A 23,608-nucleotide genomic window follows, 5' to 3' on the forward strand; every position below is an offset into this window, starting at 1 on the left:
CTGCAGGTCTTTTTCACAGTAAACTGCCACGTTTATTGTAGTAGTTATGTATTTCTTCACCATTTAACATGTATAAAATGTTGCTGTCATTTTACACCTTTTTGTGTATCACTAATGACATTTCTGAGTATTGTTCCCCTATTCCCATTTTTCCTATAAATCCTATCGTTTTCATTGCCTATTGCATATTGCAGTGATTTTAAGGAACCTATACAACTAGTTATATAGCAGAACTGATTATAATTCAATTAGTTGGCATCAAGAATTTTGAAATCCATAAAACCAATTATACATAGGAATTTTTACATCATTCTCTAATATAATAACACATACAAATAGAAAATCAAAAATTCTTAGTAGTTAAATTTGTTTTTCAAATGTCAAAGTGCCTACTTTATGGAAGTATTCACTACCCTGGATACTTAGCAGATAATTGAAAGGTGCTCAGTTGGGCCTATTAGAGTTGTATCACTTACTAGATGAGTGGCCAGTTAGAAAACTGGACTGCTCTAAGCAGTCAGAAGTGTAAAGAGATAGCCATTCTACTCTATATTTCTGACAATATTTTTAATTTTGTAAGCTGATGGTGGTACAGAAAGAACTATCACAATTTAAGAGAGAGAGAGCAAAGTCAGGGTTATAACCAAATTGAAATCACCACAAAATTAATTATAAATTCATTGACAATATAGAAATTTATTTACATGGCAGCCATAGGTTTTCATCATTTATTATTAATATAATTTTCCTTTGAACAATCTAAACAAGATTTTATTATCTGTCTTCAATTGCCAAGTCCTGACTCTAAGCATAGTTTCACCTTTCCCAATGACTACCCCACACTGCCCTCAATATACATATATAAAAGTCTGGACTTCACTCTACTCCACATAGTCTCAGGTGTGAATTTCTTTTCTTCCCTGAGTCCCTAATCTCTCCTCCATTCTTCAAGAGATCTCCCCCCAAATTTAATATAAAAGGGATCCCCGAACAGCCACTCTATCTCCTCTTGCTCCACAATGCCCACCCTGGCCAAAATAACTACTAGACAATTCATCAGGAATCTGGGGAATGACTTGAAAACAAAGTCAGAGGCCATAGAATGGGTAGAGAGTAACTATTTAACAAGAACAGATTCTTGATTCCCGTGATGTGATACTCTTGGGATGTAAGGAAGCATGTTTGCTGCTTGCAGGCCTAGAAGAAGGAACACTGGACTGCATGTGGTCAGTGACTCAGGAAGAGAACATGCTTTAACACTATTTCCACGGCTGACCTTTGCAGTGAGTTGGCATGATGTTAGGATGAAAGAAAATCAGTATCACCCAATCCCATCCTTCTTGATAACAGATTTCTTAACCAGAAGACATCTTTCACTGCGCTATTAGAAATAAGATGCAAAAAGAAACTATCTAATACGGAGCTAAACGCTGAGTAATATTTATCCCACTGAAGTGCCCGTGATATATATCAGAATGCAAGAAAAGAAAAAGCAATGTATTTGAAAACTAAAAAGCAAGAGTATTTCTTCATATTTTTCTTATAGTTAATCTATTTCCTACCCATTTATATTTATCTGGACAACTTAAAAGGATTTTTCTACATGACTAAAATGAAGTAGACTTTTGTGGATAAACTTTGAATATCTAAACTGTCCAAATTTATGACTGTAAAATGTGTGTCATCCCCTTGAATTGCATTCAACAAAAGCCACCTGCCAAGACTATAAGCTGGCCTCCAGGTCCCAGAACTCAAGTAAGCCCTGGTACAATATGCACAGCTCTCTGAGCTGTAACCCCAGACTCAGGGATGAATAATTGAGTGAGGTCTATTTAATGACAATGATACCTGGCCTCATAATTAATTTATCAACCCCTTGTGTTGGTAATTAGAATAATAAGGTTTCATAGGCTTTCAAGAATGCTTTCACAGTTAGTTGAAGGAGCACACTTTGGCCTAACTTACAAAATAGATAATTTACCCATAACACATGATACCACCCTGATTGCACAGGGGATTTAGGGCATGCTATGTTGCCTTTGACGCATACTCATCCCAGGAAACATGTTCTCTGTCTGAGTTAGGTTAAGTTGACTTTTCTTCCCTCCTGTTTTCATTTTGATAGTATGATTGAGCAACCCATTTATTGCTCCAGTAAATGAAAGACATTTCAAAACTTGTCTTTAAAGAAACTGTAATCAAAACTTGTATTCATGAATACTTCCCAGTAAAGGGATAAAAAGAATGAGAAGTCTTCTTTTAATAAGCAAATTTAAAAAAAAATGACCATTTAAGTGAACTAAAAGTTAAAACTCTGATTTTCCTAAAATATTATTGAGTAATTGAAAGAAAACTGCAGAGGTAAGAACTAGTCTAATGTGCAGAAACTAAAAATAAGGACTATAAGCCTCCTAGATAATAGAACTCCATAGTTAGACTGTTAGAATTATTTAAAATCATCCTAATACTGGAAGTGATGGTTCAAAAATCTGTTTCTATAAAGAGGCTGCTGGTGGCAGTAGTTGTAATTGTTAAGATGCTCAGGTGCTGCCTCTATAAAATAGAGATGATAGCTATCTCACTGGGTTTTAGAATGCTTTATAGAAAATAATGGATGCATGTATGAATGTATGCAATGTGGTCATGGCAAAAAATAAGAGCACTATAAATAGCACTCTACATATTTGGAAACTTGATAAATTGCCCTTGATAAATAAAAACATCAGAAACAATCTGAAAACAAGTAACAAATAAACAAAGAACAAGTGAAACATTAGCCTGTGCATTCATATAGCCTCTTAGCCTACATGCCTGGCTTATTTTGGTGTGCTTCTATTTAGATAGTACCACTTCACAGATTTTATATATATATGGAGAGAGACCGAGAGAGAACCAAGCCTCTAAAATTTTTATTAGCGGTAAACTTTAGCGATAAACTGTATACAAAGAGTTCTTAAGGCAATTTTTTCACTAGCTCTGATGCTATCCATGGAAATGTGTGAAAGCCAGCTGTTGGTGTTGATGAGTAACTAAAGCAATGCTTGGATATGTTGAATTTATATTAAGTTCAAAATTACTACCCATGGAAATTCTTCAGACCTAGGAAGGCTTCTTTGCTCCTTGGAGCAATGAAACAATGCTAATTTTCAGGGCTGCCTTAAATGTCAAATAAAGACTCAAACACATTTTTGTTATACACTAGAGATCAGTCAGTCAGCATCTCAGAGTAATTTCAGATGACTCAAAGTTGAAATGACATAGTTGGGCTTTAGTTGTTTAATAAAAAAAACTACACTAGATCCACTTGTACTCACTGATTAGGTTTTTTTCTAATTCTTCTCTGTACCTGGCTAATTTAAGACACAATCTATGATTTAAAATGTATTCCTTTGTATTATTATAACAGGGGAGTGGGGAAAAAGGACCATGCAGATTTTCCCAGGAGCTAAAAGATTGTGCTGACTTTTGGTCACAACAGAAACTGGTTTTCCACCATAGAAGGACACCAAAAAATGCTAAGATCATCAGCAGAGATAATGAATGTACAACAAAGTTACCGTAATGAATTCTTTCTCAGTGGAAAGCAATCTACAATCATAACTTTATAAACATCTCTCCAGATATTCTTATTCATCTCTATATTAAGGATTTTATCCTACTTGGTTTTGTTTTAATGAATCAATTGAGCATGCAATTAACAACACTAATACCTGAAAGCAAGGGTGATATTATGTGGACTGCGAAGAACCAGGCCATATCCCTAAGACATCTAGGTATATTCTAGCCTACAATTATTGCTTTGTTTTTTGAGCAGAAATGAGATTTGAGAAGAATGTGACCTTAAAGTCACAAGTAATTCTTAAGATCAGGAGCCCAAGAGTCATAAGAAAAGCTAAATCTAAAACCTTATTTCAACCTTACATCACTAAAAATTTGCAAATGGCAGGGTTCCCCACCTACCCTCTCCCAACCCCTTTACTGTGGGGAAACTATTCTCAGAAGTAGATAAAAATAGGACTGAAAATATAAGTTGCTATCCATTGCTATGGCCATCCAAAATTCTGGTCAATGAGCAAATTTGTTTCACTTTTATCATTCTTTCCTTCTCTTTTAGTGGCCATTTTTAAAAGAATTTATTCAGTATGTTTTATGTTCTTAGGAATGCGTTTAGTGCTTTGAAAGAAATAAAACATGTAGATTCCTTTCTAAAGCTTAAATTCTATTAAGAAAAATGAGTTATAGGCCCATAAAATTGTTGTATAACAGTGCTGCGCAGCCTTGAAGTGAAAAGGGATTAGAGAGCGGAGGCCTGAGCTTGCTGCAGATATTGTAGACGAGACAAGAATGAAGCTGGACTCTAAAGGGCTGATAGAATTTGAGTAGGCAGAGAAAGGCATTCTAGGCGTCGGTTTGCAAGAATTTCCCTAACAGAGGAGGTATTTCCACCATGAATCACATTTACAATCTTATATTCTTAGCTATATTGACATTCAGATCTTCGCAAGGCCATTTACAGGGCTTGGTAGACAGACTGTGCTAATTCTGGTGGCTCATGTGCATTCTAATCAAACATATCTGGCTAAATACTGTGAGACCAGAGGATGTACATGGTGCTGCCTCAGAGTGAGAGGAGCCATTCTGCTTTGAAAGTGTGGGTAAAATATTTCTGCACAACACTTACGTGTTCATATTTACACTTTGTAAGCATGTCTAAGTATTATAAAATATTTTTTCACATATTGTATGGTAATATTTAGAAGTGCTAAAGAGCCTTAGTTTTCTTTTGAAACTAGGCGTTCTGCCTTTTGATCCACCAGTGGCAAGAAATTTTAAATGATGTCATTTCAATGAACTCTGCAAATAATCGACTAGCTGGTAAATTTGACTATTGCCCCATGACAAACTTAGATCTGCAGGTCTGTCCTATGCACTTAGCAACACAACTTAGGTGAGGTCACCCAAAGAGCACACCATGCTCCTATGCTGTGTTGACTCGCAATCTTAATATTTCACAGTTTCCTTCCATAGCTTCCCTTCTAACCTTGCCTGATCCTTGTGACCAATCACTGGTCAAAAAGGACTGTAATAGCGTATGCATAAATATAAAAATTAATTCATCCAAGGAGGCACGTATCTTTATGTAGATATCTGAGTGTGTATGTGTAGGTATATGTGCAATCGTATACACATAAACACACATATACATATATATATACATGTGTATATGTAAACTCATGCATATATTGCAAAAGCACAATTAACATACTATTTAAAAAGAAGTGTTTTATATTATTTTTAAATGCTTACTTTTCAGAACTGCAGAAGGAAAACTTGACACATTATATTTGGTATATAAAATTATTCTTTCTCTCATATAATCTGTTGTGATATTCTAATATAATGCTCTCCAAACATTAACTTTTAGTATATGCATTTTAATAAGGCTTAACCATTTTTATTCTATAGCAACAGGCTTATTTAAGTCCCCAGAATAGTATTCCACTTGCCATTCCTTGGTCATATACATAAAGATATCTTTAAAAATTCCTTGGTTATTCTATTATAATGCACCTAATAAAGTAAAGGGCTATCTTCACAATTTGTACCTTATCTGAGATCTGGATGGCAATGCCCCAGAACAACAAGGAAGCATTTCTCAAAGCAATCTTAGTGCACATTTGCTTTTCTTTTATTGTTACAGCATTATGTGAAATATATTTGAAAGCATTTCTTCCAAGATAATTTTTTAGTGGTAATTAATGAATTCCTCCTTTTAATTACCCTTCAAAGATAATATAGTTATAGATAGTCTAATAATAAGTTGCAAAATTTAGCTGTCACTGATAGCACAAATTCTAAAGAGTCCAAGTTAGGTAAATTGCTATTTATCAAAAATTAGAGGGTAGAGTACCCTTGCAAGCTGTGAAACCTGATTCAGTGTGTTACCATATATAATACATTGACTGATAAGACTCTAGGAAATGAGGTACAATGAAATGAAATTAAGGTAATAGTAGCCACACTTTATCTATATAGAAGGCAACTTTAGAACTTCCCTATGTCTAAGATTTATTCTTTATTATAATTATTATTTTCTTACACTGTAAAAAAAAATCCCTGTTTATTTCAGTTTTGGGGTTATTTGAATTTTGGATAAGTAGGTGTTTGTAGAAAGTAGTGAATTAGATTGGTTGCCAAGATTCTTGGAAAGCTTCTTTGAATATTAGCATTTTTAGATCCATTTTCCCAATATCCTTATACCAACTACCTGGCAGAATCTCAGGCTGATTTAACTAGGCTCTGTACTTGAGATTTTGAGGTTGATACAAGCATCATAAATGCCTTAAAAACTCTCCCAAAGAGATGGGAGCAGTGAGCCACCTGAAAAACCTGCCAAACCACAGTGAAAAATAGAACATCTCCAGGTAACTGTGGCAAAATGGTGCAGTATAGATAAGAAGGATTAAGCAAATCATGGCACAAATAAAGGAGGAGGATTCTTGGTAGACAAAAGTATCCCAAATGTTTCAGAGCTGACTGCCTTGACAATTAAAAAATTTTCCAAAATAGTCATGTGCCAAGAAAAAAACAATAATTTGGTTCCTTTCAATATCCTTTCAGGGAGAATTTCAAAATATTTTTTTAAAAACATTACTAGAATTGACCACAGTAATTTTCCAGGCACTCACAATAATACAGTAAATAGTAACAGGCTAAATTCTGAGTCAAAGAATTGTCAGGGGCATTGTTCGTATTTAATATGGAAAGATTCGTTCCAATGCAATGAAAATGATGAGATAAGCAATTGTTGCAGGTGAGCTCTAATGTGAATATTAAGCCAAAATAGATTTCTGATCTCAATCAAAAATTGGTTACTCTTGAATTTTTTTCCCCCCGTCTTTAAGACAAATTGTAGAAGAGAAAAAATGAAAATGGAAGGAGGAGAAGGGAGAAAGATTGAAACTCTGTTCATGATCACAGATTTGGGAGGAAATTCTAAAATATAAAAGGAAAGACTTTTAGCAGGGTGTTAAGATAAAAACCAGGATAAGAGGTTATTAATGGACTTTGCATCTTTATCTGGAGTCCTGAAATTATAGACTAGTGTTTGTCCTTCGCACAGGCAGCTCTAATTCAAGCATTTCATTGTTGATTACAGACTAAATATAGGAAATATGTTACAACATTATAAACAGTTTTTTTCTTTAGCCTCTGCTCTCAGTTCCTCCAGATTAAGGTTCCTCTAACATAAATTTAGTTAATCAAAGGCATTACTAGCTCCCCCAATGAGATGCTGGAGCTGACTCAGCCACCGACTGTTGAATTTTCACAAATTTTGTGAGCTGATTTTTAAACTGTTGGCAGCTTGAAATTGGTCAGAATGGGAGTATTTATGTGATGGAAATTGGTAAATACTGCAAATCAGTGCTTTTTACCAGCACATTCCTGCCCTTTACTCACATATTCATCTGGGGCCTTAAAAGGCCCCCATCATGTTAATGATCCCCTTGCCTTCAGAATGAGTGTCCAACAACAAAATGAAGCACCATTAACATTGTCCCTCACACAGGAAACAGTAACTGAATGCTTATGGGGTACAGAACACTATGCTGGGCCCTAAGCAAAAAAAGGGCTGTAAGACATCTTCATATCCTGAGAAACTCCAAATCTTTTCTGAAGGGAAGGAGATTTACATACAATTTTTAAAACGCAATACAATGTAGCATAACTAGAGAACCAAATGAATAATGGTCTATTTGAGTCCCATTTCTAAAGGAGTTGGCAAAGAAAACCCTGAGGAGAGACAATAATTCATGAAGGAAATAGAACTCAGGACTGGAAGAAGCAGAGGAATGAAGGATAGCAGAAAAGTAGAGGAGACTGGACTCAAGTGAGAAAGTGTACCCAGGAAGTCTAGAGAAGATCAAAATCATGTCACTGGAAAACATGATTCAAGTGAGAAGCAGTGCAGCACACGAGAAAAAACATGAGGTTTTAGAGGTGGAGAAACCTAAATGTGAGTCTTCACCTTGACAGTTATTAGCTGTGTGAGGCGACTGTACCTCAGTGAGTCTCGGTTTTCTCATCTGTAAAACAGCGATAACTTCGTTTTCAAGATTTCTATGAAAATTAAATAAGTTAATGTGTGTATCATCTCCTAGCACAGAATTTGATACACAGTAGACACTCAAAAAAATATGAAAATGGTTTTGGCCATCTCCAAACCCTCCTGGTCATTATCATCAATAACTAATGATTTGGAAAGGGAATTGGAATTCAGAGTATGAATTCACATAGTGGAGCTCACTGATTTTTTTAAGCAAAAGCCTTTAAACTTTGTTAATGACTGGGAAGACACTGAAGGTTCTGAACATGGGAATGACATGTTCAAGTGGTATTTTAAAAGAACAGCCTTGCTGTAGTTCATGAACACTGTCTTTGGAGTTACATAGACTTGGGTTCTATAATGTAAATTTACTGAATTATTTAAGTAATTATATAAGTGATTATTGAATTCTGCTATTGGAATGGATGGAACTCATAGAAGTATTAAACATAGATAATAATAAAGCTCTTGGCTCATTATATTCAAATGAAACTCATAGATAGGATCAAATTATGGACCTATGACTGTGTAATTACACCAGACTCCACACTCAGGTGGGTCCAGTGCTTAATTTAATGCTCTGACATTGTCATCTTGTAATTTTTAATAATTGAATTTTTTTATTATTTTAACAAGGGCCTTGAATTTTCACTTTGCACCAGATTCTGCAAATTATGTAGCTGGTCCTGCATGTAGGATATATTAAATATAGCTAATAAATAATTTTGTAGCATGTTACAAAGGCATAATTTATAAGATGTGTTCCAATACAGATTGTAAGTTAGCACACTATAATACCAGCCAAAGAAAGACAGAAAATAGAAAATATGATGAATAAATAAGAATATTATAATCAGAAAGACATGAAAAAACCAAGTTATGATCCTGTCACTTTGGGACAGATATCTGTAACTCCTAAAATTGACCACTCATGCCCGGCTGGCATGATTCAGGGATCACACATCGACCTATGATCAAGGAGATCACAGTTCTACTCCCGGTCAGGACACATGCCCAGGTTTCGGGATCAATCCCGAGTAGGGGGCATGCAAGAGGCAGCAGATCAATGACTTTCTATCATCATTGATGTTTCTATCTTTCTGTCTTCTTTCCTCTATCTGAAATCAATATGAGTTCTGCTCAAAAAAAGCAGTTACAACTTGTGGCATTTCAACAGGCTAATTGACACGATATTATTATGGTCAGGAAGCACTCTGATAGAGCAAATGCCTACCCTTGGCCTACGTCATCTTTAGTCCATGGGCCCCTTTGGGATCTCAGTTCTCTTAACCATACCATCAGTAGGGTGCGAGAGACAGGCCATAGGAACACTGTGAAATCCAGGATTCAAGAAGTGTGGTTCTGTGGCCTACACTACCACTCTACTGCTATTCTATTCCTCACATGTTCATTTATCCCATGTCTTTGCCCTCGCTTCTCACTGTGCTTAAATTTACTTAATAAGCCATCTGATATGAACATGTTAATTTGATTTGTGAACCTTTCAGTCCCATGACTTCCGGGAGAGCTTGCCTGGTAGTATACTTAGAGATCGTCACATCAAAGTAATTTTCTAAACAAGATCAAATCATGGCTCTATCACTTAACAGCAGTTCAAACATAAACAATTATTTATCCTCTGTGAGCTTAGTTTTCTTTATATGAAAGCCCAAAAAACAATACTTACCTCAAAGGGTAGTTGCAAGTGATAAATGAAATTATGATGGTAAGTGAAGAATAGCTAACATGTATAAAATGATTACTATGTACCAGGCACCATTCTCAGTGCTTTAGGCCTATTAACTGATTTAATCATCTCTATAACTCTGTGAAATACTACTACTTTTATCTCAATTTATAAGTGAGGAAATCTCAAGGATGTAGAGGTTAAGAAACTTACTCAAGGTCAAAGCATAAAGCTTGATACCTAGTAAACACTTGTTAAATAGTAGATAAATTGAATGTCAATTTATATTTTGATCTACTAAATTCAAATATACAGATTGCCTTAGACTCTCCATTCTTTGAATGAGAAAATCAACAATCTACCCAAGATACCTGTAATGTACAATAACTGAAGGCCTGTTCTTTGGTTGAACTGTTGGTTAAAAAGAATCCCAAATGCTTGAAGCATGTGTTAGTGAGTATATACACATTCTAAAAAGTCTTCTTGTGAGGAATCCCTCATTCCTCTACAATAAGAGATGAAGGAAAGGCCTTTGTGAACTAAAGTAGAAATCATGTTTATTGCCTAATAAAATCTTAAGTTATAAGGAAACTAAAAAAGGGGTATTCTTCCCAGATGGCTTAAACAGAGGAAATCAATTCTATCTTTTCTCATTTTCTTAGAAATACATTAGTTCCCATAATCAAAAAAATAAAATAAAAAACTAACAAAAATAAGTGTGGGAGGGTGCAGGGAGGTTGAATAAAGAAGAACGTTATATTAATGACTAGCTGACAGTTTCAAGCACCTGTTTATGTGTAAACGAAATCCTAAAAGAAACTTTCTTGGCTTCGCTGTGTGTTTCATTAATAAATCACCAGGCACAGTCAGCCAATGGGCAACTCCCAGAAATACTGGGTCAGGGTGCTACAAAGCTCACAAATAAAGCAGTCAGTATCATAGCTAAATAAACATTTTTGTTATCCAAATAAATATTTTTTAAAATGGCTTCTACCCAACAGGCAGTCCCATGCAAAAGTATACTTGGAGTGTGCTTGTACCCTAACCTGTAGACTCATAAAGTGTGAGAGCTGCTCCCTTCCTCAAATAAGCTTCTTTAAATATCCGGTGAAGTGATGCTTTTTTAAAAACTGTTTTTTATGTGACTAGGCACAGAAGCATTTTCATTTCCAAAGAATGCTTTATATGGAAGTGCACTGAGTAGAAGAGAGAAACTGTAGGTCTCCTCTGCTTGAAGTTGGCATTGTGGCAAAGCAGCCCTCCCTGTGCCTCTGCCTCCCTTGCATTGAAGGGATTTCTCCAAACCACTTGAACTTTGAGGACAACAGTTTGAAAACCACGGGCCACAATCCAATTTCTTCATTTTATAAATAAATAAACTGAGGCTCAGAGAGGTGAAGTTAGAGGCAGAGCTTAGATCAGAGTCTAAGTCTCTTTAATTTTCAATCCAAAATCTATTCTTTCTACTAAGACAACATAGAGTGGTTACTTATTTAGGTTTAGTCATGAGGGCATTTAATTTACAACACAGAGTGTTCTGATATAGTTAAAGGTTTTACGTTTCAGGATGAGTAATAAGTAGACCTGTTATTTTCCACCCAGGTGTTTTATTTCACCGGTGGTGGCTGCTACCAGGTTAGTGTGGCCACCTCTTACAGGCAGGAAAGATCTAGTCATCCAACTTCTGAGTTAAACCCATACACAACTTAAAAACAGATTATACTTAAAATCCCCACTGTTGAATACTCTTTAGTTAGTTAACAAATAAAAAATAGGAACTGACCTTCAAATAATTGGAAAATACACCACAATTTCCCTTTCCTCAGCACCTCCCCCCCCACATATACACATAGCCTCACCTATTCAATAGACTGTTCACAGAGCAGAATGTTCTGCTTAATGAAGTTTTCTGTTTCTCAGAGTTAAAGACAATCTCAACCCTGAATGTATGTAAATAACTTCTAGAGTAAAAAATATATACACACATTCCTGGTCTGAGCTAGGTGCACATATCCCTCCACCCAAAGATTCTTATTCAGTAAGTATGAGGCTACTGGAGTGTGTGAAACTGTATTATACACAGGAAAACATACACTGAAGAACACCGTGCCACAGTGATGGTGGAAAGAGGCTTCCCTTCATCCCTAAAGAGCATTGAAATTCTGCTGCCTTGAAATTGCATAATGCCAGTTCCTGAGCCATATTTGAGAATTCATATGGATTTACAACCCATTCTTAGAGCTTCTTGCCAATGTATTAATTGTTTATATTAAACTGTCTCTCCACCCTAAGTCCTGAGGATGCCCATGTCCCTAGTGGTAGACATTCTTTCGAAAACCGAGAACTATCTAAGTGTCCCACAACATCCTCAGAATCATAAGCTTCCTGAGGCTTTACTCTAAAACATCTTGAAACCCTGACCCTCTCTAAAATTTATTTCAGAGTTCAGAGTCATAATGCAAGTTTTGGAACCCAGACACAGATCCAAACTTGTGATAAAAATATCTGCTCCAGTTATATTGAGCCTAAAGCCTTAGGTTCCATAGATTTAGCAGGAGTCGTGACTAGAGGCCAATTCTGGGAATAACATAATCCTTAGAAATACTCTCTCAGAGTTAGATGTCCCTGAAAGATGTATAGGGAGGGAGGAAAGCTGCCTGACTCCCATGTTTTAGTAACATTGGAGTAGAGAAAACTTTACCTACATGAACTATTGACTACTTGCTCAAATAATGTGAATAATTGAAATTCACAGGAGAGAAGCTCAAAACAGCATTCAAAAGCCTACAGAGAGAGACAGATCAGGCACCAGAGTACCAATAACTTCATCATGGAGGCTCAGACAAAGAGAATCAGGCTGACCGTAGCAGCTGGCACCAGGTGTGCTGAGAGTTGCACAGCCACCAAGCAGGAACCATGTCTGGTCGTGGAGAATTGTCTCAAGACAGTAAGCATTGCTGACAGGAGACAACCTACAGTTGTTTCTCCTCTGGGCCTAAATTTGTGCTTCCATTCTGCAAAGCTAGTTTTGGCTTGGATGTTCTGAATCACTGTCTTGGGAACATGCCTAACCTACTCCACAGCTGCACAGGTAGGAGACAGCAAACTCCGGTGCATACTGCATTCAGCCAAGAAGCATGAACGGCTGAAGTGCATTGTTTGGGAACTGTGCAAACTGAGGAGTGAATGTCCTGTTAGTAGGGGACAGTGATTGCGCAGCCCCAGCTGTGATTTTCATGTAGGAATGTGGGACCAGACCTTCACTTACCCAGGAGAAGCTAGACATCTGGATTTTTTAAAAGTGGAATTTCCCATTTTTAAAAGTTTAACAATAAAATATTATTACAAAAATTCCCCAAAATTGTTAAAATGGTAAATTTTATGTATATCTTGACACAATAAAAAAAATAACAAAAGAAAAAGAAAGGAAAACTATGTGAGCCAAATAAAAACCATCTGTAGTCTAGATTCAACTGTGGACTTACCATTTTCAACCTCTGCCCTAGTAATAGGGTCTGGTGTTGGCCTTTCTTTCATCCCAATCCCTATCTTCCCACTTTTAAAAATGGCTTAATCTCTGGACTCTTGGCCAAGGGCCCAGGTTCTGGAATCTACCACAAGACCACCCTGAGTGTACATTTTGAAAATCCTGAGAGGGTTCTGGCCCTGGATTCTGCCAAATTGTCAAGATAGCCTACTTCCTTTGTTGTGGCATCAATATTTTATTGTCCATCCAGACTACAACCAATATTGTCACCATCCCTCAAGGGTCCTGGTTTGGCCTGTGGCTAGGTCTGCTCCTACCTGGCCCTGCCAGGTCCACTCTCTTTCCATTTCTCCTGTCACACTGCGGGAAATCGGGCAACACCACGTCTGCCCTGAGATGAAAAAGTTATTACAACTTGCATGTCCCAGCTATGTGCTATGTTCTGGCACCATGTGTTGCATGAATTATTTCACTTAATGATTCCCATAACCCTCTACATTTGTATAATTTCATAAGGAGCCATAAAAAGTACATAATTCATTTAAAATTGCACAGTTAAGGTAATATTTTAAACAAAAATAAAATAAAAATAAATAAATTTAAAAAATAAAATTGCACAGTTATTAAGTGGAAGATCTGAAATTCAAGCTTAAGTCTGAAGCTCACACCTGCTCCACTGCGCTACATGGGAGAAACCGGCAAAGGATAGTGGGACATGTATTTCTATACCCCCATACAGATGGCAAGGGAAGAGATGGCCTTTGGCATTCTTACTCAACTTCATACTATGCTTTGAAAGTTCACAATATTATCACTTTCCAATTTTATGACTTTCTATGTACAGTTACCTATGGTTCTCAAGTTTGGGGATTTCATGGCCAGTAATATTTCAAAATAGATTTTGGGAGCCCACATAAGGTTGCCAAGCTTCTATTTTGCCAAGTAAGTATATTTTGAAACCTATCACTTAGCATCATTATCACTTCATTGAATGTAAACTTTTAACACACATATGCACATGCACACGTGTTTGTGGGTCCATGGAAGCAGGAGCACTGCTTGCTTTTGCCTTCCTTCATGGCTGAGGTGCACATGCACACACAGGAATTCCCGGCAACAACTGTGTGAGGCAAAGTGTGCTGGGAAAACCGTTGTTTGAAACTTGGAAAACCTTACTTCACAAAACAGAACAATACCATTTGATGACTAGGTTCCCGCCTCATGGGTAGATCTAGAATATCTTATTTTAAATATGATGGAAGTGAGGCCCTGGGAGGTTAAGCAATTTCCTTAAAAAACACATAAGCTTTTCCAGAGCCAAGACTAGAAATGAGTTATCTTGGTAGCTCCTTCAGTTCTCTTTTCATCACCAGGGACAATAATACTATCATTTTCACTGTGTGTGTGTATGTGTGTGTATACAATATTTAACATTGTGAGTTAAATAGGCTTATGGAGGGATAGCTTTGGAAAGGCACCACTATTTTTAAAAATGGTTGTGTGGAAAAATGCAATCTGCAGCATGAACTTTCATGCAAATGTGACTGTTTTCACAGACACATTCCCTTTTTCACTCTCTGCCTCTCCCAACCACCATGGCAAGATTGTATAGTGTGATCCTCAGAAGTGAATCTACTTCCATTTTCCAGGAAAGATAAGCATTTGATTCTTAATATCAGAAGTTTATAAATCTGTGTGTCTCTGAGTATCTTTGCCCCTTCATCAGCACTCAATATAAGAGTAAAACCGGGTCACTGACATGTTACCAGGGAATAGTTATTAACACAGCCCTTAATTATAATTGTGTTTACCGTTCTGTTGGCCTAGCATCTTCCCTGCACTTTAAAGAGAGCTGTCACATGAAAATATCATTTTAGGCTGGAACTCTGTAGAGAAAGAAGACTGCATAATCCACACAAACTTATAAAATTCTAATATATCTTTTTCAGAGGGATCATAACTATTGTATTAAACTAAGGAAACTCTTAGTTCAAGGAATAAATGATTAAAGGTGACCACAGGGATGATAAGACTCCAAACAATAAATTTGCTTATAATTTCAAATTTGTAATTATTAGCCCAGCCTCTCTAGTGATGTGATATATATATGTATATATACATATATATATGATATATTATGTATATATGACCATGAACATTGTATAATAATATGAGTATTATATATATGACATATCACATATAGTGTTATACGTTAAATATAGGTAATACACAGAGGATTTAGGAGATCAGAATCAAGGAAACTGTTTCTAATTATGGAAAGTGGCATCATACTTGAGAACTTCAATTTTCTTCTCCATTTTCCAAGGCTTGCATTTGACATTAGCAATCATTTGTCTTTGTTCATCCAATTCTGCCTTTAATCTTTCCAGTTCCTCTTCATCAATTTCATCATCTTCATCCCTTTAAAAGAAAAAAACTTAATAAAGTTATGTTTTGCTTGACTTCCAAACTTAAAAAAAAATGATATCAGAAACTCAGTCGTGTATCAACTGGGCTGTACATAATGAGTGCTGAGATCCATAAGCATTGAACAGAGATTCAGGATTTCGGGAATTAATATAACTTTAAAGAATAGTATTTACATTCTGATGTCCTAAATCTAAGCTGTTCTTATATAAATAGTCCACAGCTTCAAACTCTCACAATAGTTACAGATCTATCAAGATCAATTTCTCAACTCTTTGTTCCCTTGTACACTTCCTCCCACCAATTCTACATTTCATTTTTAAACTTTATTTTTCAGTAAGGATAGTAAATTAGAGATGAAGATGTTTTTGAAGTGCACTTAAATTGTTTAAGAAAGCTCTGACTCAAGAGAAAGAGAAAAATTGAGATAAAAAAAAATTTGTTTCTCAAAGCTCACTTAATTTTTTAATTAGCTCAAAACTTCAATTGATAAAATTCAACTTGAATTATATTTGGTGGAAGTGAATCCTTTGAAGAGGCTTTCAAGGGAATTTAATTTCTTACTGAGCAAATGAGATACGTCTTTTCTCTTCTGTGTTCCTAGTATTGCAAAAATATTATAGGGTCCAGAACACAAAGAAATTAAAATGAAAACATGAGAACATAATTTTAAATTGAGGAATGTAATGCCATGTTGTGGAGATCATTTTTTTGGGGAGGAGGGTAATAGATTGTTTCAGTTATTAAGCTTTTGTCACTCAAGTTCAAACCCACCTTTTTGTATTTAATATGCAATGCTGGGGCTGGGATTCTAGGGTGCATTTCTGCTTTGTCAGCTGGCTCGCTATTAGGTTGACACTAATAAGGAACTTGATCTTTCCTTTGGTTTTGTGTTTGCTTCTTGGGGTGATGCTTCCTCTTCAGCAATGCTTCTTTTTTTGTTTGTTTGCTTTTGTTTTTGTTTTTGTTAACCTCATGCGAGGATATTTTTTCCATTGAATTTTTTTAGAGTGGGAGGTAGGGAGATAGAGAGAAAGAGAGAGAAACATCAATGCGAGACACTTCCGACAGAGCCAGGGATTGAACCTGCAACCCAGGTATGTGCCCTTGACTAGGAATCTACCCAAGACCCTTTGATGTGCAGGCCAGTGCTCTAACCACTAAGCACACCAGCCAGCGCTTAGCAATGCTTCTTCACTCGAGAAGCTTCAGGGCATTCCCACAGCTGCAGGGGACTCTAGTTTCCCAGTGTTCCCAGCACTAGCAGAATGAGCTCTATCACCTGAGCATTGTCCCCTCTGCAGTGCTTTCAGCTCAGTAGGTCCCTTCTCCATGCTTCTAAATTTTAATTTCAATCTCTTTCCATTGTTCCTCTAGCCCTTGGGTGGTAGCTGTTACCTAAAGTTGCTATTGCCATGATACCTTAGTGTTCTCTTTTCACTTTTCCAGTAACCTAGTTAACAATTATTTATTATTTATTAAGCAGTTTCTTTGTTAAATGCTCTCGGTTCAATTAGCTGTTCATATTTTTTCAACTAACTGGACCCCCACAAAGACACTGTGATCTGAGTCAGAGTTACTCAGAAACATATTTTGTTGTTCACTTAGTTTATGAACAAACACAGCAGGAAATGGCAAGAGCTGTTTTTGAAACTTCCAGCTGAGGAACAGGAGGACATAGCCATAGTTTTACAGTCCACATCATAAAATGACCTTGCAATCTCCTCTCTTTTTCACCAATCCATAGGTTTAATGATGTCACGATTACTGAAATAAAAATTCATATTAACCTTCTAAAATAACACTTCGTGTTGACAGGTTGATTTTTGGTCAATTCAGATATTTTTGCTTAGAATAGTATTTTGACTCAAGAGAACTATAAAAGTACACTGTACTAAAATACAACTCTGACTGACATTAGGTTGTTTCTGTTTTAATTACTTGATGTTTATTATATAAAAATCTTATGGTGACATAAAACACTTGAGGATTGTTTTAGTACGTTTATAGCCACAATTTGTTTTTTTAATTTGCCAATTAGAATAATATGTGAGTTGGTTTGTCCTAGGAAGAGAAATACATTTTAGTTAAGATGATTGCTATACTAAAAATTACCCAAAATATTGTTTCCATGTAGACATAGGCTAAATCTAAACTATATAGAATCACTTTCAAATACACAGGTAATTAAAATATTACAGGGAAACTGCTTTTCTAGGAACCACTCAAAGAAAGTGCTAATCATATTAAAAAAATATATAGCACAGACATGCATCATCTTCTAAAATTTAGGGCTGATTTGTGCAAGAATGGCTTTCTATCTTAAATTTTATTTATTTAAACAACAGTTGTTAGGGAAAAGGGGATCATGTGCTGAATTTCTCACTGCTATGAACATATTACTTATTCACTTAAAACTGGGTCAGGAATAACCTGTAATATTATTAGAAATACTCCAAAATGTCTAAGAAGGCAGTGTTTTTTAACCATCTCCAAAGATAGCATTATTACCTTGGTTTTAGTTGGTTTCAAATGTTTTGTCAGCACAAGGGAAATTCCCTAAAGTCTTTCACTTCAACATTTAAAATTCAAAAGATCATGAATTAATTAACCTAAATAAATGTGCCCTGGTTTGCCTACTAATCTTTCTCAAAATAAATTTGCTAATACATGTTCTTATTCAAAAAAAAGATGCTTATCTTCAAAATGAACAATAGAAAATGAACCCTTAAACAGAGATCAGAACTATCAATCATCCCAAATAATTTATGATACAATTCAGAATATTTGCACAAATTGTGACAGCAATAATATAATTGGCAAAACCTATGAAGATGAAGTTCATTTTAGCCAAGTTGGCTCTGTGGAGGAATGGGGAGGTAGAAAAGAGGGGTGCTTGTGGGTTTCTCAGGATCAGGATAAGAATGGGACCAGTTAGGGATGGACACTGTCAAAGGGACAAGATTTCCTCAGGCAGCAGGGACCAAGACCTGGTGGTCCTATCCTCAGAGGTTGAGCAATTGACATGAGGGCCTTGAACAGACCAAGAGAGCAGAGAAATTCCCACCCAACTCACTTTTCTAAAAGGACCTCACATAAATGGAGAGGAAAGGCAAACTCTAGAACACAACCTGTGTCACGCATATGTGTTGGTGATATTTCCTTAATAAAATACTACTGTCGGGTACATAAGCTTTGCTAATAGAAAATATATCTAAAAAATAAGTAATAATAAGGCATGGAATTTAAAAGTATGTTGTCTTTTATTTTTGAAAGGAACAAAGCATGAAGATACTTTAAAAGAAAATACAACAAAAAAATGCCAGCCCTGGCCTGTGTGGCTCAGTTGGGTGTCATCTGTGCATCAGGAGGTGGCTGGGTTGATTCCTGGTCAGGGCACATGCCTGGGTTGTGGGTTCGATCCCTGGTCCCTAGGGGTGTGCAGGAGGCAGCTGTTCAATGTTCTGCTCTCACATCGATGTTTCTCTTTCTCTCTCCCTCTCCCTTCCTCTGTCTCTAAAAATCAATAAAAGTTATATTTTTAAAGATCGGAGTAAAAATTTAAAGCAGGTGGTAACTGGGTTATCATAAAAAAAGAAAGAGGAGGGGCTTGGGAAGCAGGAGAAAGAAAAGAAAGAGAAGGAAGGAGAGGAGGAGAGAAAAGAGGAGGGAGATTTAAAAACAGGAATTAATAAAAATATAATAAAGAAGGGTTACTCTTTTATTTTAAAAGGAGCCACCATCTATTAACGCTAAACTTCTCTAACAAAATTTTCATACAGTTGTATTTAATTATAATTATTTGTGAGCAGGAAAGTAATAGTTAATAATTGAACACTGGACTGTGTCATCTTAGAAGGACACCTTGGAAAGTTCCTCATCATTCAAAGTCCTAGGAGTGCTTGGGAGGCCATCTCCTCACCTCATGGTTATTCCGGCGCCCTACCACCTGGGATTGGCAAGAGTGGTTTGACCATTCTCTTAAATCCTTTCCAAAGGGTCTAGGATTTCTATTATTAGATTTGCTTTACACATACGGTTTTCCAAACTGTCTGCTATCTACAAATTTCTGGAAAGCAAAGACCAAAAAATTATTTTCTTGGATTTTCCCTAAATAGTATTGAATATATTATTCTACACAAAATCAGCACTCAGTAAAATGTTGGCCTGGTGGAACCAAAAAAGAAACAGTGTATTAAAAAGGAAATGACAGGCCAGCCAGTGTGGCTCAGCAGCTGAGCACTGACCTAGGATCCAGGAGATTGGGGTTCGATTCCCGGTCAGGGCACATGCCTGGGTTGCAGGCTTGGTCCCCAACAAGGAGCGTGCAGGAGGCAGCCGATCAATGGCTCTCTCATCATTGATGTTTCTCTCTCTCCCTCTCCCTCTCTCTGAAATCAATAAAGATACATTTTTTAAAAAAAAAGAAAATGACAATGCCAATCCTCTGCAACAGAGGCCCATACACATTTTTTTTTCTGTAAAGGGAAAGATAGTTGATGTATTAGGCTTTGAGTGCTACATACAGCTCTGTCCCTATATTGTCTTTGTTTTTTTTATTAATAACCCTTTAAAACTATAAGAACCATTCTTAGCTCTTGGGCTGGAATTAGCTATAGTTTTCCAACCCCTCCTAGTTAAATAAAGTAATTGGGGCTCATTGTTTAGGAGTTTTCCACTTCGATAATAATGTATATAACCAATGGGATAATTATAAAATATTTAAATTAATTATAACATGTTAATAACTATGGCCATTAAAATCTCTCATAAAGGAATTCCTCTTAGGCCATTTTTAATTTATATCCATTTGTAAATCCTATTTTAATATTAAAATACATTTAACGAAGTAGAGTAAAGTGGCAGCATCGTATCAAGCCTGTCTTTCTAAAAGTAGTTTTGATGACCAATTTTAAAGCCAAAGAGGCCTGAACGGAATGGCCTTCCAGCCATGGGGGCTTCGGAAGGAAGTTTCCTTGGGGTGGGGCCTGACTTACGCGCCCCGCCTCAGCTTCTTCCTCCTCTCCTTCTCCCTGGCCTTCTTGGTCTCTTCGTCCTCTGGTTCAGGTGGCGGGTCGTCCTCGCTGATAACATCTCTGGTCCGTTTCCTCTTAGGCCTCATGCTCTCCCTTCGAGGTAACTTATCTTCTTCCTCCTCTTCGTCACCTACAGGGCAGTTAGTGCTGCAGTGAGCAATGCGGGAAAGTGTTCCTTCCCGCCACCCAATGGACGCTTACTTTTGAATTAGTGTCACACGTCTGACACCAGTTCTCCATATCATGATAAGATGTACCGCGCCACATAGATTTCATAACCTTCCATTTAAATACATTTACCTAGGTTATCATTTATTTTGTGGTTCATCTACTCAAATATGTGAATGTAGAACTATGCATTTTAATAATCTTTAGAATTCCAGTCTTCATTCATTTGGGTAACTAGATGACATGGAGTTTAACATCACATCATGAGCTGCAAACCAAGGTTAGGGGTTACCAATCCAACACATATGTGTTGACTTCCACCTGTGTCTTAGAACAGAGGACAGGAATGACTAGAATAATCCTGAAGACATTAACTTAGCCCTTGAGATTTCTCCTAATTCAAATTATCCTCATTCTTGATTATAAATATTTCTTTCTTCTTTTTCCTAAATATCCCCTTCTCAAATGAACTTGATAAATTCATAGTAAATACACTTGCTTGATCATTCTATCCTTATGAATAGAAATAACTTGTCAATACAAATTTAATGTAAAACTGAAAGAAATGATGTTGGTGTTTTTTTTTTTTTTAATTAACTAACAATGCCTCATTTTCCCATAACCTCTTAGGAAGCTTCCAGGTAGAGTAGGAAGAGAATTCAGTTCCCTCCTTCACAGTTTATAGGATATAATCCTACTCTACTTTCATCTCTGTAAAATTTTAATTTTCTTAACTTATTCTGACATTCAGCATCAACTTCTATAAAAATCAAATATTATTTATATTTATTACTATCTCTTTTATTTAGAAGCTGCTATGTAGTTTTCAATTGTACTTCAATAGAAAATTATAAATTGTCTACAGCATAACCTCTGTATTATCTGATTCGATTCTTGGGAGCTGTTTTGTAAGTTTGTAAATTATAGATAATTGGAGAGCAATGCAAAATAATTCTTGTCTGCAGACATACAAATAAACTGTTTAGTAGAGAAATAATTATCCTTCACCAAAAAAGGGGAAAAAACCCATAAAACTGTTATGTCTCTATTTGCATATCATTTCAATATTCCTGATCTATAAATGCGTCTGTTCTTTGGATTTGCCTTTGAGCTGGTTGTAACCCCTCATCAGATTTCTCATTCATTAGTTAAATATGTTCATTTTTGCACATAAGCTTTATCTTTTAACATTACTTATCAAAACTTTTTAAGTGATATTTTAAATCATTGCCTATACTATTAAAGTTTGGTAACACAGATTGAAAACTACTCAGTTATCAAAACTGAACATGAGTTTCACTGGTTGAACACTATGGCAAATGCCATGTGTTATTTGCTCATTCTGGCATTCTGAAAATTTACCCAGCCTTTATTAGGCACGTTAGTCCCTGATTACAGAAAGGACAAAGCTTGATATGTACTGAGGAACAATTTCACCCACAAATAACTCAAGAACTCAAGCAGCCACCCAGTACTCTGTATTTCAGTGTATTTTGTATTAAAAATAAACTATTAAACTTGCAGAACTTTACCATGGATGAAAAGTTTGCCATTAGATTTATCTTTTACCACTTAAGAATAAAAAGGCTGTCTTTAGTGCTTTAACTAATTTCCAAATATTCAAATTCTAAAAAAATAAATGTCTCCAGTTGACTACTAAATGCAGATTTGTATATAATGTTACTTTTTGGGATTAGCTTGATTCAACATTAAAGGGTAGCAGAATATGCCACCTCAAAATGTGACTGTTGGAGTTCAAAATATACCACCCCAAAATATGCCACTTTGGTATGTTGATTACTTTGAGCTGTAGACATTTGGAAAACAGCAAATTCAGGAAGAAGCTTTCTCTAAACTACATTATCTGCCCAACAACACATTCAACAACAGTTGTTCAATTATCATAAATCCCCACCCCAGGAGTTTCATCCCCAGTGAAGGTTGACACATCACAGGAAAGAAGACTAGAAGTAGACTCTGCATCCAGACAAACTTTGTCACAACCTATCATACTTCCCATCTCTTCTCTTAAGGGCCCGTTCATCTTTCCTAAAAATCATTTACTCTCTGTTAAAAGGCCTACATCCCCCTCCTTTTCCCTATTAAGATGGTATTTAAGTCTAAATTAAATAGACTAAGCCACCTCAGAGAGTTACTTATTTTTCCCGGGCATCTCCCATATACACATGAGTTGTATGTGTTAATAAACTTGTTTGTGTTTTCTCTTGTTTAACTGTCTTATATTATAGGGGTCTTAGCTTAAAACTCAAAAAGGTAGAGGGAAAATTATTTTTCCCTCCCCTACATTATTCAAACCATGGTATCCAGGATCTGTGTGAGATTCTGGGCTCTTTTCAAATGCAGCAAATTGATGACAACAAATGGCACTGTGAACATTCACTGGTGGCCATATTGCACTTAGGTTATTATATTGATGGTGTTGATGTGTCATCTAATTGAGATGCTGCTTTTCCTTTCAGTTTTGGGAAATTCGAAGCTTTTGCTCACATGATTTTTCCCATGTTCCAGCCCATGAGTGATCTGCGAGTCTGGAAAGGGGTTTCAATCCAGGCTCTTGAGCTAAATCTACACTAAGTAAAAACAACAGAGCAATTTGGACAAAATACAAAAGAACTTGCTTACTCATTTTAATTGAACCGCCTGATCAGTTCAATCAAAATGGCCAATCTGTTCCA

The 23,608-nt window shown here is 36.2% G+C and overlaps 1 protein-coding gene across 1 annotated transcript in view; it reads right to left on the bottom strand.

Moving 5' to 3' along the window:
- Window positions 1-23,608, bottom strand: part of TMC1 (transmembrane channel like 1) — a gene marked incomplete at both ends in the record, with an annotated part of 151,791 nt that overhangs the window by 62,150 nt on the left and 66,033 nt on the right. The window contains 2 exons of the mRNA XM_081150770.1: window positions 15,574-15,702; window positions 20,706-20,874. Coding sequence (XP_081006896.1) covers window positions 15,574-15,702; window positions 20,706-20,874 — 298 coding nt within the window. The remainder of the gene's footprint in view (window positions 1-15,573; window positions 15,703-20,705; window positions 20,875-23,608) is intronic.

This window comes from Miniopterus schreibersii (assembly GCF_964146895.1).
Source record: "Miniopterus schreibersii genome assembly, chromosome: 11".
Taxonomy (NCBI): Eukaryota; Metazoa; Chordata; class Mammalia; order Chiroptera; family Miniopteridae; genus Miniopterus; species Miniopterus schreibersii.